The following is a 19,600-nucleotide window of genomic DNA, read 5'->3' on the forward strand; positions in this document are numbered from 1 at the left end:
TGCCCAAAAATAGATGACTGGATCAAGAAGATGTGGTACATATATACCATGGAATATTACTCAGCATTCAAAAAAGATAAACACATACAATTTGCAGCAACATGGATGGCGCTGGAAGGGATCATGCTCAGCGAAATAAGCCAAAAAGAAAAAGAAAAATACCGGATGGTCTCACTCATAGCAGGAATCTAGAAAACTTAAATGAGGGATCAGGAAAAAGAATAACTATAAGAAAGTGAAAATCAAAATCAACAAAAAACTATGAACCAGGACACTTTTTGGGGGGTGGGTGCCGGGAGGGGAGGGATTGGGGTCAGAATGGGGCATGTGCAGTTGTATGGGGGAATATAAAAAAAAATTTATTATTTAATTAAAAAAATAAAACTAATGCATAAAGAATATAGTCATACTTCAATGCATAATACTTACAAAAGTGAAAAAGTAACACAAATTAAAAATTGGAAATGTGTCTGAATTTTCTGCTGGTTATTCATGACAACAGCATTTGAAGTAGAAATGTAAAAATAACTATTGTAACTATTATTTGACGTAAAACTATAGGTATTATTTGACATAATACTATAGGTAGCATTATTTTCCAAAATCACGTCTTCAAAATAGAAATTTTCAGTTGCCTTTTAAAAAAAAAGAGTTATTTATTTATGCTACAAGAACTGGAGTATAGGCCAGTGGTGCAGGCAGTAAGAGGATTCACCAGAGACAGAATGGGGAACAGAACAGGTGGATCAACTGAAATACACTGAGCAGCAGGCAAGTCAGGAGAAGTCTGCTGCACCATGTGGGTCAGCTCCCTGGCTGGAGATCAAACTGTCATGCTGCGGTGACTGCCAATAGCTTCACAGTGTTGCATCTTAACCCCTTGCACCACCAGGGAGAACCCCCCCCCCAGTTGCCTTTTGATAGAAAAACAGACATCACAGGCAACTTTGTTCTTATGCCATAGCATAATTAATAGTTCTAATTTGTAACTTAAAGAAAGACAGTACTAATATGTTTTAAAGTACTTTTTCTTCCTTAAGACTATAATATTCATTGATGATCTGAGTATGCCAGAACCAGATGTCTATGGAACACAGCCGGCCCTGGAATTAATCAGACAGTTACTAGAAATGGGAGGAGTTTATGATACTGAAAAACTTACATGGAAGGTAGGTATATACTAAAAGTTTGTTCACATTAAATATTGTTACTTAACAAATTAAACATTTGTAACAATGTTGTGTAAATTGAGTGATAAAACCTCATCAGGTGGAGATATAAAACACAGTTAAATCCTTAACCATGCCAGCTGCATCTTTGCAATTTTGTACAGGTCCATAAGCTTATAGAAATTCTATTTTTAGTAGAATTAAGTCTTAGTAAAAATTACAAGTATGTCCTACAGATTTTGTTTCTAAGTCAAGTAATGCTCACTGTTGTTAAATGATCAATAATTATATTTTTAATGCAGTAGCCATTGAAACACATGAGAAAAGCTAGTAAAAATGCAGTGTAACAAATACATTCTTAATCTCTATGTGAGATTACTTTACATATTTATTAATGAAATTAAATTCATCTTTGTTTTTAAGAACTTAGATCACAGATTTTCAGAAGTATTGCAAAGTCAAAAAATTGCCCAGGGAGAACTTCTGTGCATTTATTTTTGTTACATTGAACCAAATTAGAATGGCTTAAGTTTAAAAAAAATAAAATAAATGCAGTTTTCTTCCTATTTCTTGTCTTCTCTGGAAATCACCCACCCCGTGTTCCAGAACCAACTTTTCTGCAACTTTCTGGACCTTCATTCTTCATCTATAAAAGTTAGATGGTGGTTACAGCTTCATGTCTCCGACAGACTTCAACCCAGGGTCCTGGGTGATCCACACTAGCTTGAACCACTATCAGTCTAAGGCAGAGATAAGAATCTAGAAGTAGCCCACCAGAGAGAATCTAGGAGATGGGAGAAAAGAGAAATCAAGAAGTGGATATAGAATGCACAACCTGAAGAAATTCCCTGAACTGACCAGAAATAGCGTGGCAGGCTTTTGATGGGATTTCTGTGATGCTGGGCATTGGGATAGGCAGAAAGAAAGCTGTTGAAGGACCACATTGAGAGGAGTGGATGATAGATTCCACCCAACTCTATAATACTGTGATGTTTCAGTATGTCACATGGCTATTCTGTAAACAATCAACCTTCTTCTCACCCCATGTCAACCCTGGGCTTTCTGGAGACACACTTATTAGGCTATTCTGATTTTGTCACCAGAATTCTCTTTGTCAGCCTTGTTTTCCAGTGATTGCTTTTTGAAAAATAGTCTATTTCCTGATGACATGAGAAAGCCTCCTAGAAGTAACATATCTTGAAATTACATTTAGATTGGTTTATTTCAAAGAAGATAGATTTTTATTACCATTATAATTTTTGTTTTGCAGTAAATAATAATTTTAATCTTTTTGCCTAAACATTTTAAATTTTTTTGTCCATTTGGGGCCAGAAAAATGGTCATGCTACCAGGAAATCAAATGCTCATTTACTCAATGCACAGTAATGCCAAAGATATGCCCCCCTGGTATTTAGGAGAAGAAAGGACTTTATTACAGAGCCACTCAGTAGGAGGCAGGAGCCCCAGATTCAGACCTGCCTCTCCAAATGGCCAGGGGAGTGAGCTATATTATATATTAAGACTGTAAAATCAGAGTTGAATTTTATTGGTGGAGGGTGAGCTGAGGATGCAAGAATGTAGGTTTGGCTGAAGGTAGTTGGCAGTGGTAGGCTCTTATCTGTACTGGGCTGGGATCAGATCCTTCTGAGTCATGGATGCCTCTTGGGCAAGGGTTGGACCAGGACTGCTGGGTTTTCTTTATCTGGACAGGCAGAATTGCTTGTGAAGAACAAATTATTTTTGGTATTGAAGCAATGGGAGTCATAAGGTATCTGATTGAACCAGCCAGGCTGAAAATTGGAAAGTGACTAAATATGGCTAATAGCTAACTGATGGGCAGAAAGAATGCAGGGCTAGTTTTAGGATGGGTTTCAACTTTGAGGGTTGGCGTCAGGTGTGTATTTCACTTTATACAGGTATATTTAATTACCTTTGTGTTTTACTCTTTCATAGACTATTCAAGATTTCTCTCTCGTTGCATCATGTGCTCCTCCCCTTGAGAGGAGGGATATTAGCCCACGTCTCCTCAAACATTTTTCCATTCTGGTATTGCCTCATCCTCCACAAAGTGCCTTATGTGCTATATTCCAGGTAACCCAGCGAATTAATTTTCTATTGAAAAAAAAAGTTAATGCATAGTATAAGGTAAATATGAGAACTTAAAACCATAAACATACAAAGAAAATTCTCTCTTTTTTTTTTAACAATAAATTTTATTTTTATATTCCCCATACAATTGCAGCCCCCCCATTCTGACCCCAATCCCTCCCCTTCCACCCGCCCCCCTAAAAGTGTCTCTGGTTCGTAGTTTTTTGTTGATTTTGATTTTCACTTTCTTATAGTTATTCGTTTCCTGGTCCCTTATTTAAGTTTTCTAGATTCCTGCTATGAGTGAGACCATCCGGTATTTTTCTTTTTCTTTTTGGCTTATTTCGCTGAGCATGATCCCTTCCAGTGCCATCCATGTTGCTGCAAATTGCATGTGTTTATCTTTTTTGAATGCTGAGTAATATTCCATGGTATATATGTACCACATCTTCTTGATCCAGTCATCTATTTTTGGGCATTTGGGTTGTTTCCAAAGCTTAGCTATTGTAAACAGTGCTGCTATAAACATAGGGGTGCAGGTGTTCTTTGGAATTGATGTTTCTGTGTCCTTTGGGTAAATACCTAGGAGTGGAATTGCTGGATCATATGGAAGCTCTATGTTTAGTAGGTCCAGAAATCTCCACACAGCTCTCCACAGTGGTTGGACCAGTTTGCACTCCCACCAACAGTGCAGAAGAGTTCCTTTTTCTCCACACCCTCGCCAACATTTGTTGTTGCTAGTTTTTTTAATATGTGCCATTCTCACTGGTGTAAGATGGTATCTCATGGTAGTTTTGATTTGCATTTCCCTGATGACAAGTGATGTTGAACATTTTTTCATATGTCTGTTGGCCATTTGCATTTCCTCTTCAGAGAAGTTTCTTTTTAGCTCTTCTGCCCATTTTTTGACTGGATTTTTTTCTTTGTTGTTGTAAAGTCTCATCAGCTCTTTGCAGATTTTTGTGATCAGTCCTTTATCATTAGTGTTGTGTGCAAAAATGTTCTCCCATTTGGTGGGGTTTCTCTTTGTTTTTGTTATTGTCTCTTTTGCTGTGCAGAAGCTCTTTAATTTGATGTAGTCCCAGCTGTTTATCTTCGCCTTCACTATCACTGCTTTGGGTGATGTGTCTGTAAAGATGTCTTTGATGTGCAAATCACGTAGTGTTTCGCCTATATTTCCTTCTATATATTTTATGGTTTCAGGTCTTATGTCTAGTTCTTTAATCCATTTTGAGTTGATTTTTGTGTATGGTGTGAGGTAGTGGTCAAGCTTCATTCTTTTGCATGTAGCGACCCAGTTTTCCCAGCACCATTTATTGAACAAATTTTCTTTGCTCCAATGAATAGTCTTTGCTCCTTTGTCAAAGATTAGTTGACCATAAATCTGTGGGTTTATTTCTGGATTTTCTATTTGATTCCATTGGTCTGTATGTCTGTTCTTGTTCCAATACCATGCAGTTTTGATGATTATGGCTTTGTAGTAGAGTTTGAAGTCTGGGAGTGTGATGCCTCCATTCCCTTCTTTTTTTTTCAGTAGAGCTTTGGCTATTCGGGGTTTTTTGTGATTCCATATGAATTTCATCAATAATTGTTCTATTTCTTTGAAGAATGACATTGAAATTTTGATTGGAATAGCATTGAATCTGTATATTGCTTTTGGAAGGATGGCCATTTTAATAATGTTTATTCTTCCAATCCATGAGCAGGGGATGTCTTTCCATTTCTTTGTGTCTTCTTCTATTTCTTTTAACAGTGTTTTATAGTTTTCTTTGTATAGGTCCTTTACCTCTTTTGTTAGATTTATTCCCAAATATTTGATTTTTTTTTGTTTCAATAAAAAAAGGGATGGATTTTTTGATTTCTTCTTCTTCAGATTTATTGTTTGTGTATAGGAAGGCTACTGACTTTTGCGTGTTGATTTTGTATCCTGCCACTTTACTGAACTGATTGATGAGTTGAATTAGTTTTTCTGTGGACTTTTTGGGGTTCTCTATGTATATTATCATATCATCTGCAAATAGTGATAGTTTGACTTCTTCTTTTCCTATTTGGATTCCTTGGATGTCTTTCTCTTGTCTTATTGCTCTGGCTAGGACTTCCAGTATTATATTGAAAAGCAGTGGTGAGAGTGGACATCCTTGTCTTGTTCCAGATCTTAATGGAAGTGCTTTCAGCTTTTCACCATTGAGAATGATACTGGCTGTTGGCTTGTCATAGATGGCTTTATGATGTTGAGGTATGTTCCTTGTATCCCAAGAATTTCAAGGGCTTTTATCATGAATGGGTGTTGCACTTTGTCGAAAGCTTTCTCAGCATCTATTGATATTATCATATGGTTTTTATATTTCTTTTTGTTGATGTGTTGGATAACGTTGATTGATTTTTGATGTTAAACCATCCTTGTGTCCCTGGAATGAATCCTACTTGGTCGTGGTGAATTATCTTATGGATGCATTGTTGGATTCTGATAGCTAAAATTTTATTGAGGATTTTTGCATCAGTGTTCATTAGGGAGATTGGCCTGTAGTTTTCCTTTTTTGTGTTGTCCTTGTTTGGTTTTGGTATTAGTGTAATGTTGGCTTCATAGAACGTGTTTGGTATTGTCCCTTCCTTCTCAATTTTTTGGAAGAGTTTGTGAAGGATAGGCACTAATTCGTCTCTGAATGTTTGGTAGAATTCATTTGTAAATCCATCAGGTCCTGGGCTTTTGTTTTTGGGGAGGTTTTTGATTACCATTTCAATTTCGCTAATTGTAATTGGTCTGTTTAGGTGTTCTATTTCTTCTTTATCTAGCTTTGGGTGATTGTAGAGTTGTAGGAATTTGTCCATCTCCTCTAGATTGTTAAACTTGTTTCCATATAACTGTTCATAGTAGTTACTGATTATTCTTTTGATTTCTGCTGTGTCCGTTGTGATTTCTCCTCTTTCATTGATGATCCTGTTTATTTGTGCTTTCTCCCTTTTTTCCTTTGTGAGCCTGGCTAGGGGTTTGTCTATTTTATTGATTTTTTCAAAGAACCAGCTCGTGGTTTCATTGATCTTTTGGATTGTTTTTTTAGTTTCAATTTCATTTATTTCTGCTTTGGTTTTTATTATTTCTTTTCTTCTACTGGTTTTGGGGTTTTTTTGTTGTTCTTTTTCTAGATCTTTGAGCTTCGAGATTAGGTTGTTTCTTTGAGTTCTTTCTTGTTTCTTGATGTGAGCTTCTATTGCTATATATTTTCCTCTTATTACTGCTTTTGCTGCATCCCATACATTTAGGATATTGGTGTCCTCCTTGTCGTTCAATTCAAAGAATTTTTTAATTTCTTCTTTGATCTCCTCATTAGTCCAGTGGTCTTCCAGTAGTGTGGTTTTTAATCTCCATGAGGTAGGAAAGTTCCTTGCCTTCTTTTTATGGTTTATTTCTAGTTTGATGCCTTCATGGTCAGAAAAGATGGTTGATATGATTTCAATCTTGGTGTATCTGTTGATGTTTGTCTTGTGCCCCAGTATGTGATCGATCCTGGAGAATGATCCGTGTGCTCTTGAGAAAAATGTGTACTCCGTTTTTTTGGGGTTTAGTGTTCTATAGATGTCTGTTAAGCCCAATTGCTCTAGGTCCTTATTTAGAGCTTTGGTTTCTTTACTTATTTTTTGTCTTGTTGATCTATCTATTGTTGATAGTGGTGTGTTGAAGTCTCCCACTACGTATGTGTTTTCTCTGATGTCTTTTTTCAGAGAGGATAACAGTTGTCTGATATATTTTGGTGCTCCTTCGTTTGGTGAGTATATGTTAATGAGTGTTATTTCTTCTTGAAGTATTGTCCCCTTGATCATAATGTAGTGACCATTGGGGTCTCTTTTTATCATTTTGAGTTTGAAATCTGTTTTATCTGATATAAGTATAGCTGTTCCTGCTTTCTTTTTTGGTCCATTTGCTTGTAGGATTGTTTTCCATCCTTTAACTTTAAGCCTATTTTTATCTTTTGTAGCTAAATGTGTTTCCTGGAGACAGCAAAAGGTTGGGTTTTGTTTCTTAATCCAGGCTGCAACTCTGTGTCTTTTTATTGAAGAGTTTAGTCCATTTACATTTAGAGTTAATATTGATATGTTAGCATCTGTATTTGCCATTGTGTTAGTCTTTCTTTTGATTTTATTTATTTACTCTTTTAATAACTTTTTTTTTTTTTGCCTTCTTTCATTGTTATTCGTCCCTCTGAGGTTCTGGCTTTAGGACTCCTTGTAGTATTTTTTGGAGTGGAGGTTTAGTTGCAATGAAATTCCGGAGTTTCTGTTTGTCTGGGAAGGTCCATATTCTTTCTTCAAAGAGAAAGGAGAGCTTTGCAGGATAGAGAATTCTTGGTTGGCATCTGTTTTCTTGGAGTCTGTTGACTATGTCCCTCCATTCCTTCCTTGCCCGTAGTGTTTCTTCGGAGAAGTCTGATGTCAGCCTGATTGGCTTTCCTTTGAATGTTATCTGTTTCTTCCCTCTTGTAAGCTTCATTATTTTTTCCTTGTCCTGGATTCTTGGGAGCTTTACTATTATGTGTCTTGCTGTATTTTTCCTTTCGTCGTGGAAGTTTGGTGTTCTTCTTGCTTCTTGTATATCAATTTTCAGCTCCTTCTTCACATTTGGGAAGTTCTCTTCAATTATCTCCTGGAATATTTTCTCTGTTCCTACATCTCTCTCCTCTCCTTCTGGTATTCCTATAACTCTTATATTTCCTTTCCTCATGGAGTCAGATAGTTCCCGAAGTCTTTCTTCATTCTTTTTCCTTCGTACTTCTCTTTCCTTTTCTGTTTTGGTTCTTTTTATTTCTGTGTCTTCAAGATTACTTATTCGTTCTTCCATTTCATCTATTCTGCTTTCATTGCTTTTCCCAGAATTCTTTAGTTCTTCCATTAATTCTTTGATCTCCTGCATTTCTTTTACTTCCCTCTTTAGGGACTCAATTTCATTCTTCTGACCATTGTTTTCCCTCTTTAGCGACTCAATTTCATTCTTCTGATCGTTGATTATTTTTCCCTTATCATTGTTTTCCTTTATGACTTCTGTCAGTTTTTTAATCACGGCAATTTTAAATTCTCTTTCTGGAAGGCTCAGAAGTTCTTCCAAGTTACTGTCGTTGCAATCTGGGGGCTGGTTTTCTTTTTGTGGTGTGCTTTTCCCCTGGGGAGTTGCTAGGTTGCGTGTGGTTCTTCTCCTCCCTACTGTCTGTTTTCTAATTTGCCGTATGCATTAGGACACTGTGTAGTTGGGACTGGCCGGCATCTTGGGTGAGCTTCTCTGCTCTCCTCTGGTTCCTCCAGGAGTCATCTGTCAGTTTCAAGCAGTCTTTACTGGAGAAAGGTCCCTGTTCTAAAATGCCGATGTGGGGACACACTCCCCTGTGCGCCTGGTCTGCCCCGGCGGTGGGTTCCTGCTCCCCCTCTGGGCTTGGACTGCAGGCCAGAGGGGGTCTGGCGTGGGCGAACTTCCCCCGCTCACCTCTGGCTCCTGAGGAAGCCTTCTGCAGGTAGTCTTTACCGAAGAAATGTCCCTGTTCTAAGATGGTGATGTGGGACACACTCCCTGTGCGTCCGGTCTCAGGCACACTCTTCTGCACGCCTGGTCTGCCCCGGCTGTGGGTGCTCGCTCCCCCTGTGGGCTCAGACTACTGGTCGGAAGGGGCCCGGCGTGGGCTAACTCCCCAGCTGGCCACTGGCTCCTTTAGGCGCCTCTGCTGGCTTCAAGTCGCTAGGTGGCACCAGAGATCTCTCCTGGAGCCCTTGGGGAGCTGATTTTCCACCCCGTGGGACAGGGAATAGAGCGGGAATGGTAGGGTAAACCTCAACGGCTTTGGGGTGCTGTGTCTGCCTTGTGCCCCACCATCGTGGGGAACCCACGCCCCTAGTTTCGTGCCCCGGGTGTCAGTTCCAAAGCCCTCAGTTCCAGGACTCAGCCTGTAGCCCAGTTCAGTGGCGCGGGAATGGCGCCTTTTGAATCCCGCTCCCGTGCCTGGGCGCCTGGGCCTGCTCACTCAGTGAGGGTCTCCGCGCGTCTCCCCGCAAGCCTAGGTCGCAGGCGCAGGGACCTGGGCAACTGCGATCTGGATCCGCGTTTGCTTTTCAACTGCACTGCTTTTCCGCGCGCGATCCGGATACCGATCCGCACTTGGTTTTCCAGCGCGCCGCTGTTCCGCGCAATCCTGACCGCGATCCGCGCCTGTTTTTCCAGCGCGCCGCCTTTCCGTGCAGGCTTACCGGGCAGCCTGGGGCTGTGTGCTGGGGCTGGTCTCCTCCCCGGGGGCGGGGCCTCTCTTCAATGGCGCCCGGAGCCGTTTGCTCACCACCGCGGCGGATCCTGCAGGGTTCTCCACAGCTCCCGTTCACGGGGTGTGGTGGCTGCAATAGTTCCTTTCCACTCACAGCCCCGCTTGCTGCGTCCTTTGTTCTTGGTGGCCGTTTTGGTTTGTTGTTTCCCTCCTCTCTGCCGGTCGGAGAGTGCCGCCTCTGTGGGCGGGGGAGGGGAGCAGGGTTCTGCGCTTCCCTCCCTTCTAGTCCTCTTTTATGGCCACTTTCTTCTTCGGGCAGTTCGCTGGCATCACCCGTTTATCTTCCGTGTCCCGGTTCTCACTGGGACCTGCCGCTTTTCCTCCCTAATAACTTTTTTTAATGGGAGATCTTACTCGCAGCGTCTCCTCGCCGCCATGTTGCTCCGCCCCCCTCGAAAATTCTCTTAATGAATGGTTTTTCCCCTGTTTTTCTATCCCATTGTTACAATTTGTCACTAAGTATAAAGAACATATTTTCATGGGCATAAGAAACAGTGGTATATAACCATCTTCTCTGACCATGAAGCTATCAAACTAGAAATAAACCATAAAAAGAAGGCAAGGAACTCTCCTATCTCATAGAGATTGAAAGCAACACTACTGGAAGACCACTGGACTAATGAGGAGATCAAAGAAGAAATTAAAAAATACTTTTAGTTGAATGATGAGGACACCAATTTCCTAAATATATGGGATGCAGCAAAAGCGGTAATAAGTGGAAAATATATAGCAATACAGGCTCACATCAAGAACAAGAACTCAAAGAAACAACCTAACATCAAAGCTCAAAGAACTAGAAAAAGAACAACAAAACCCCCCCAAAACCAGTAGAAGAAAAGAAATAATAAAAATCAAAGCAGAAATAAATGACATAGAAACTAAAAGAACAATCCAAAAGATCAATGAAACCAAAGATTGGTTCTTTGAAAAAAATAAATAAAATAGACAAACCCCTAGCAAGGCTCACAAAGGAAAAATGGGAGAAAGCACAAATAAATAGGATCACAAATGAAAGAGGAGAAATCACAACAGACACAGCAGAAATCAAAAGAATAATCAGAGACTACTATGAACAGTTATATGCAAACAAGCTCAACAATCTAGAGATGGACAAATTCCTACAACTCTACAATTATCCAAAGCTAGATAAAGAAGAAATAGAACACCTAAACAGCCCCATTACAAGCAGTGAAGTTGAAATGGTAATCAAAACCCTCCCCCAAAACAAAAGCCTAGGACCACATGGATTTACAAATGAATTCTACCAAACATTTAAATGAACTAGTGCCTATCCTTCACAAACTCTTCCAAAAAATTGAGAAGGAAGGGATAATACCAAACATGTTCTATGAAGCCAACATTACACTCATATCAAAACTGAACAAGGGAAACACAAAAAAGGAAAACCACAGGCCAATCCCTCTAATGAACACTGATGCAAAAATCCTCAATAAAATTTTAGCTAAGAGAATCCAACGACATATCCATAAGATAATTCACCACAACCAAGTAGGATTTATTCCAGGGGCACAAGGATGGTTTAACATCCAAAAATCAATCAGTGTAATCCAACACATCAACAAAAAGAAATATAAAAACCATATGATCATATCAATAGATGCTGAGAAAGCTTTTGACAAAGTACAACACCCATTTATGATAAAGGCTGGGACTACATCAATTAAATAGCCTCTGTACAGCAAAAGAGACAGTAACCAAAACAAAGAGACACCCCACCGACTGGGAGAAAATTTTTGCACACAACACTAATGATAAAGGACTGATCACAAAAATCTTTGAAGAGCTGATGAGACTCAACAAAAACAAAGTAAATAATCCAGTCAAAAAATGGACAGAAGAGCTAATAAGAAGAGCTCCAAAGAGGAAATGCAAAAGGCCAACAGGCATATGAAAAAATGTTCAACATCACTTGTAATCAAGGAAATGCAAATCAAAACTACAATGAGATACCATCTTATACCAGGGAGAATGGCACATATTAAAATAACTAGAAACAACAAATGTTGGAGAGGATGTGGAGAAAGAGGAACTCTCCTGCACTGCTGGTGGGAGTGCAAACTAGTCCAACCACTATGGAGAGCTGGGTGGAGATTCCTCAATCTGCTAAAGATGGAGCTTCCATATGATCCAGCAATTCTACTCCTAGGTATTTACCCAAAGGACACAGAATCATTAATTCAAAAGGGCACCTGCACCCCTATATTTATAGCAGCACTATTTATAATAGCTCAGCTATGGAAACAACCCAAATGCCCAAAAATAGATTACTGGATCAAGAAGATGTGGTACATATACGCAATGGAATATTACTCACCAATCAAAAAAGATAAACACATGCAATTTGCAGCAACATGGATGGCGCTGGAAGGGATCATGCTCAGCGAAATAAGCTAGAAAGAAAAGAAAAATACTGGATGGTCTCACTAATAGCAGGGATTTAGAAAACCTAAATAAGTGACCAGGAAAAAGACTAATTATAATAAAATCAAAATCAACAAGCAACTATAAACCAGAGACACACTACAGGGTGGAGAGAAGGGAGTAGGATCAAAACAAGGGGGGGCGGGTAGGAATTGTATGGAGACTATAACCAAGATGAAAATGCATACATTGTGCAAAAATGAAAAATGATGTAAAAATATATAAAATTTAAAAAAGAATATTAAAAAAAGAAACATGTGGTTTTTATTTAATGCATGTATAAAGGGTATATCCACATACTTTTTTTTGTCCCAGAGTACACAGAATTCATGCCTTTACACCATTCATTACAGTAGGACCAATTGTCCCCAGTTTACAAAACCCACAGCATATTTATATTACTTGCCATCTGTTTAAACTGGATTCTAACATTTCTAATTACTAACATTTTAAATGAAATTTGTCCTCTATTTACCCTCCATTATACTTTATACATCTTTTTCGATTAGCTAAAATAGTTTATCCTTAACATTTTTGGCAACTACACTATGAAATTTCTTTTTACAGGCTCATTTGGGAATGTATTTCTCCATCAATAACTTCACATCCGATGTTCAGAAAAGCACTGATAATATAATATCTTGTTCCTTAGCTCTATACTATCAAGTATGTCAGAATATGTTACCAACTCCAATGAAATGTCACTACATATTTAATCTTCGAGATGTGTTTAAGGTTTGTTTTAAAATTCACTCTCTAGCTTCATTTTAAAATATAAGTTGAAGGAATGCAATTTTACTAAATTCTCTCACATTTCTCAACTCATTGATAGAATCAACATTAAACTGTTAGAAAAGAAATAAAGGAGAAATTAAATTGATTACTTTTGCTGTTGATTAGCTGATTATCCCATGAATCAATTAAAAAGAATTGCTAAAATAATTCCATGCAGAGAATTCATTGGTGAAACTTCTAAGACTATTACAAGTTTGACTGGGGTCTTCAGCAGGGATAAGTGGCAAGATTATAACATAGATGTTTGGTTTTGATCTATTTCTAAGATTTTAATATGGTTCCCAGAAAATGAAAGCAAGTGTGCATTTCATAAACATGCTTGTTTTTTCACAATTCTTGCTTTTTACACCAAGGAATGTTGCCAACAGTGCTGATTTAGTCATCATCCTCAGTTTTCAGAATTTAAATGTTTTTTTTAATTATGGATTTTTTTTCTTTTTACCCCTTGCTTTAGGACCTAAGCTCAAAATGGCACATACAATGTTTGAAATGGGTTAAATGTGTTTTTTTAAAGATTTATTTTTATTTATTTATGCATATAAGAACTGGGGTATAGGCCAGAGATGTGGGGGTGAGAAGATTCACCAGAGAAGAGTGTGGAGCACAGTGTATTTCAGGTGCATTTGACTGAAATACACTGCTGAGGGGAGCAGTGGGTGAGTCATGAGAGGTCTGCCATGCCATATGGGTTGGCTCTTTCCAGGATCGAACTCATGCTGCAGTGGCTGGTGATAGCTTGATAGCGGCACAAGACTTTAACCCCTGCGACACCAGGGAAGCCCCTTCAAAAAATTTTTTTAAATCCAAATTAAGAAGTTAGAACATATCAAAATATATCACTCTCAACCTCCATATTATCATCATAGTTAAGACTCCTGGCTTTCCTTCCTGGCAAAGCCTCTCTATCAGATGAGACTGAGTAACCTCAAGTCCTTGGCCCCTGAAGGGTGGATGCTATGCCAATTTTCCCTTCCCCATTTCATCAACATTCTGTCACTTGTAGAAATTGGTAAATCTTACCTTGGATAAGAATTAGAGAAACAAAATTAGCAAAAGTTGAGGCTTTGGTTCACATATAATCTTATTAATTAAAAAACATTATTTAAAATCCCCAATAGCTTCTCCTGGGATTGCTACAAGCTGACAAGAAGGTTATTGACTCCCCAGAGATGGCTGCTCTGTTCTTGGTTCATGAAGCCACCCGAGTATTTCATGATCGCTTAATTGAGCATACCGAAAGGGGACTTTTCCATCAGTTTCTTTCAAAGGATCTTGAGAATTATTTTCAGGTAAACTTGTATTTAAAAAATTATTTTAAATGATATCTCAGGCAAAATGTTTAATAAGAGTCCCCAGGTACAATAATATTAATGAAACTTTATTAACATTCTACTTTAACCTGAAAATGTCTGAATAAGTATAGATTTGATTGATATTCAATAGAAGTGATAAAGTCTTGATGCCTCTGCTTATGTCCTTGACCTGCTAGGAACCTCAAAAATGCTCATTTTCTCCAGGGCTAGTAGAAGTATATATTCTCTTGATACCTCAACAAGATCCCTTACTTCTCCCCAGCTCTTTGAATTTTAATTTCTGCAGTGTCTGAAGCACAAAAGATAGTGCTTCAGGTTCACACTATTACCATCCTTCAAGATTCAACTCATGTTTTCTGTCTCTTGTGCCATTTCTGGCCAACATTACCCCTTTTCAGAAGATTCTTTTTTCAGATTGTTGGTGAGCCTCAAGGTACAAACAGATACAAACAGAGATTGTTAACCTGGAACTCACAGACTCTCAGAGTCCTTATAGGAACTGAATTTCAATATATTTGGTTTCTTTTGTAACCCTTATGTTCTGCAATATGCATTTTAAGTTACTGTTATGAGAAGGGACCCACAGGTTTCACTGCCCAAAAAAAAGTTCATGGCACAAACTAGTTAAGAAGTTATAACCCATAACCTAGACCTATTGGACCAAAAGTTTCTCTGTTACAGATATATTATATTAGCTTAACAGCTAGAATTGTGCTATTAACAGATGCTACTAAATTATTTTCTTATAATAGATTCAATGGACAAATGAAAAACTGATGAATGATGCAGTTGTATTTGTGGATTTCTTGGATATAAACAAGTCTCACAAAAAAAAATTGTATCAGAATACCAATGACTATGACAAACTTGCTAGTATACTCAATGAATTCCAAATAAAGTTGAATTCAACAACATCAGAGGTAAAAATGTATAGCTTATAAAATCTGAGTACTAAATGTGTATGCAAATTATTGTACACACATGTATGTATATCAATTCAAATATATTCAAGATGTGTGTGTAAAAGAGGTCAGGAAAAATGTGTGTATTCAGGTTTTAAAAGACTATTAGAAATATAATTCCATGTTATTTTTTAAAAGATTTATTTATTTATGCATACAAGAACTGGGGTGTAAGCCAAAGATGTGGAATGGGGTGAGAGGATTCATCAGAGAGAGTGGGGAGCAGAACAGGCAGATCCACTGCAATACACTGCTGAAGGGAGCAGCGGGCGAGACAAGAGAGGTATGCCACACTATGTGGGTAGCTCCCTGGAGGACCTGGGATCCAACTCCTGCTGCAGTGGCTGATGACAGCTCGATAGGGCTGTCTTTAACCCCTGCGCCACCAGGGAGGCCCCTAATTTCATGTTATTTTGTCTTATTAGTTAGGGTTTAATTTTAAATACAAGGTGCACAGTTGATGCTGTAGGGAGTTGAATGATTAGAATTAATGGAATTAAGAAACACAAGAGCATGTGATAAGAGGATCCAAACTAGTAACAAGGAACATCAAAATGGGTCTGATTCTTCTACATTTGTCTCATTGTTGTGGGCAGAGATGTACTGGAATAGAAACACCAACAAAATTAGACACCATAAACCAATTTCCTAAATTTTCCCCTCCCACTACTCATCCTCCTCCAAAACAGAGCAATAGAAAAGCAGTCTGGGTTTGCTCTTCTCCACCATTCTCTTCTCTCAAGTCCACGACCTTCCCTAATCTCACTAATTAGAATGTTGGCATGGGAACAATCCTCACCTTACCAATTGATTTCTCATAATGTAAACCATTTTATGGAATCACTAGGATTGTTGTTTTCACACCACTGTCCTTGCATGTAAAACCACAATGAGCATGTGGCTTTTCTATACCGACAGCCAGCTCATGTGTCCCATTTCTTCTACTAGAGATCTTACTCTGTGGTGTTCTTCAAGGAAGCCATCGCACACATCACAAGAGCTGCAAGAGTCCTTCGACAACCAGCAAGCCACATGTTACTGGTAAGGAGTTGAATTTTTCAAATGTTTTTAAATTTTCAAAGTAAAAATTAAGCCACTCTAATAAAAATCTACTTTTCTACCATAAGTTTTCTTTAGTCAACATTTCCTTTTATGGAAGTGCACAGTCATGGAGTCACAGAACAAAATTTGTGTCTTTTGTAGCATTTGTGTAAGAAATGTATCAGCAGATAAAAATGTAATTTTTTTTAGAATACATTTGATGTGAATTAAATAAGTAGTTCTGGTACCATCTCTAGAACATCTTCAGCATTTACATAGTATTTGTACAGTGGATCCTGACTTTGAGAATAGTACACCTGCTTGATCTTCGATATGTAACAATCTTTGCACAGTTTTATTTCTCTGTGAGAACAATGGGAGTTAAGTTCTGGAGAATCCCCAAAAACTTTGATAGAGAAATGTTTTCATAGAGATAGGTAAATAAACTAACATATTCAGCCATTTATGTGTACCATATATTTATGACTCTTTAAATTATTTATACCTATTATAATTCCTTTATACTTTCTAAACTATTTAATCAACACTATTTTTTTCTAAGAAGGACCTTTTTCATCTTTTAAATGTATTTATTCATATATATTTTACATCATTGTTTATTTTTGTACAATATTTGCTTTCTCCTCTCAGATGTGGTCTCCATCTAAGAAGGACTTTTACTAGAAAGTCCTTTTATTAGATTTTATTAGATAGGAAAGAAAACAAAACACAAGATACTGAACACAGTGCTTAGAAGAAATTTATAGTTATAAATGCATATATTTAGAAAAGAAAATAATCTCAATTAAACAACTTAACCTTCGAAATTAGGAAGCTACAAAAATGAAAAAGAAAAAAAAACTAAATCCAAAGCAAATGGAAGGAAAAAAATAGAGAAGAAAGTAGACATAAAAACAATAGAGACTATCGGGCCTCCCCGGTGGCGCAGCGGTTGAGCGCTGGGTTGCGAAGCTGCCCGCGGCCTCTGCGGCGCCGGTTCGATCCCCAGCTGCTCCCCGGCCACCGGAGGAGGGTCCCACATGGCGCGCAGACCTCTCCTGCCGCCCGCTGCTCCCCTCAGCAGTGTACTTCGGTCCTTCTGCCTGCTCTGCACCCCGCTCTGGCTCTGGTGAATTCTCTCACCCTCCCGCGCTTCTGACTGTACCCAGTGCATGTATAAAAAAAACAAATAAATAAATAAAACATGCCTCTATAAAAAAAAACCAAAAAAAAAAAACAAACAATAGAGACTATCCATGAAAGCAGAAGTTGGTTCTTTGAAATAGTCAATGGAATCGACAACTGTCTATTAGATTCATGAAGGAAAAAAGGGAGAAGACTCTATAAATAGAATTGGAAATGATAAAGGGAAAGTTACAACATCTCAGAAATATGGAGAATCCTCAGAGACTGCTATGAACATCTTAATGCCATAAAACACGAAAAATCTGGGGAAAAAAGAGGACAAATTCTTAGATGTATAAAACAATCCAAGACTGAATCAGGAAGAAATAGAAAACCTGAATAAAAGAAAACACATCCCTATACAAATAAGCCCATGAAAATATACTCAAGGTCATTAGTCATTAGGGAGATGCAGTTAAAACCACGCTGAAATACCACCACATACCCACTTGAATGACTTATCACTTTAAAGATGTTCAGTAGCAAGTATGACAAGGTTGTAGATAACTGGCACTTGCAAATATTGCTGGTAAGAATATAAAATAATACAATTACTTTAGGAAACAGTTTGGCCACTTCATATAAAGTATAACATAGATTTACAACCAAACAATTCCATCCCTACATATCTACCCAAGATAAAGTGACACAAATGTTCACTTAAAGATTTGTACACAAATGTTCATAGCATTAGGCAAATGCAGAAACAAAATGTGGTGTATCCATATAATACAATATATAGTAAACTTTGTATAATAGAATATTCAACAATGAAAAGGAAAGAACTGTTGGTATATACTACCATATAAAAGAACCTCAAAAACATCGTGCTAAATGAGAAAAAGTCAGACAAAAAAAGTCTTCATGTTGTGTGAGTCCTTTTATAGGAAATTTCAAAGTAAGACAAATCCATAGAGACAGAAAGCATATCATTCATTTCATTGGAGTGGGAGTTGGAATGAAAATCAACAGCAAACAGTCTTGAAGGATTTTGGGGGGTGATGGAAATGTTCTAAAAATGGACTGTTCTATTCACCATTATCAAATTGACCCCCACCTCCCACCTCCCTTTTCCTATAGTCGTGGGTACACTGAGGTATACACAAGTAAAGTGTGAATTGTACTACTGAAATGTATATAATATTGTAAACCAATGTAAATTAGTACAGATTAAAATTTCTGTTAAAGAAAAAAAATCAATAAAAATAGATTGTAGCAATTATTGTAACACTTATTGTAGCACTCTATAAATTTATTAAAAATCACTGAATTGTACACTTAAAATAGATGTAGTCTGTAATTGTACCTCAGTAAAGCTGTTATAAAAGTAATACTTTGTCGGGCCTCCCCTGGTGGTGCAGCGGTTGAGCTCTGGGCTGCGAAGCTGCCCACAGCCTCTGCAGCACTGGTTTGATCCCCAGCCACCGGTGAGGGTCCCACATGGTGCACAGACCTCTCCTGCCGTGCCTGCTGCTCCCCTCAGCAGTGCATTTCATCAGTCTGCCTGTTCTGTTCCCCACTCTGGCTCTGGTGAATTCTCTTACCCTCCCACGCTTCTGATTATACCCAGTGCTTGTATAAATCAATAAATAAATCTAAAAAAAAGGTAATACTTTGTCATTATTACCAAAGAACACTTGTTGCTTATTGCTCAAAATAAATAGGAAAAGATCTATTTAAATTCTTAAAAATGAAGAATCAAATATTGACAATGTCATAAGGATGATTCTTAAGGCTATCTGTGCTAACTTTCCAGATTATTAAATTTTTTCCAGTGAAGATATTGGGTACCTTTCAAGAGGCTACGATGAGAAAAGATGGAAATTTTGAATGCATATGAGTGCCTTATAAAAATTTGATAAAGTACTTTAATATTTTAATGTATCTCCCCCAAAAGTAATAAAAAATAGTTTAAGGTATTTAACTGTCTAAATTTCTAGCACATATAACTAGAAAAACTCCCAGGGCATATTTTGGAATCATGTTTGGACTTTTTTTCTTCAAAAGATTGGAGTAGATGGATGTGGAAAGGAAACTTGTGCCACCCTGGCTGGTTATTTGGCCGATAACAAACTATACCGACTGTCTCTATCTCACAGATCTGCCTACATAGAATTTAAAGAAAAATTTAAAAAGGTGTTTATTCATGCAGGAATTGAAGGAAGCCCAACTGTTTTGATAATTACTTTAAGCATAGCTCAGGTCAGTACTTTTTCTTTATAGTATTTGCTAAGGTTTGATATTTAAGTAGAACTTCAAAGTTTTATGTTTGAAATGAAAATATTTATCGATAGTCATATTGAGTATCA

At 37.8% G+C, this 19,600-nt stretch overlaps 1 protein-coding gene across 14 annotated transcripts in view; it reads left to right on the plus strand.

The window, feature by feature from the left end:
- The window catches only part of DNAH14 (dynein axonemal heavy chain 14), a 276,008-nt gene that overhangs the window by 168,472 nt on the left and 87,936 nt on the right, over window positions 1–19,600 (plus strand). For 12 of the 14 annotated variants that reach the window (XM_054694831.1, XM_054694834.1, XM_054694835.1 and 9 more), the window contains 7 exons: window positions 1,041–1,169; window positions 3,123–3,260; window positions 12,563–12,730; window positions 13,909–14,079; window positions 14,856–15,023; window positions 16,014–16,106; window positions 19,299–19,493. In XM_054694831.1, the coding sequence (XP_054550806.1) occupies window positions 1,041–1,169; window positions 3,123–3,260; window positions 12,563–12,730; window positions 13,909–14,079; window positions 14,856–15,023; window positions 16,014–16,106; window positions 19,299–19,493 (1,062 nt within the window). The remainder of the gene's footprint in view (window positions 1–1,040; window positions 1,170–3,122; window positions 3,261–12,562; window positions 12,731–13,908; window positions 14,080–14,855; window positions 15,024–16,013; window positions 16,107–19,298; window positions 19,494–19,600) is intronic. The other 2 variants (XM_054694841.1, XM_054694842.1) reach the window with 1 other exon arrangement.

The sequence above is a fragment of the Talpa occidentalis genome, unplaced genomic scaffold, assembly GCF_014898055.3.
Source record: "Talpa occidentalis isolate TD23 unplaced genomic scaffold, MPIMG_talOcc4v2.1 talOcc4.14, whole genome shotgun sequence".
NCBI lineage: Eukaryota > Metazoa > Chordata > Mammalia > Eulipotyphla > Talpidae > Talpa > Talpa occidentalis.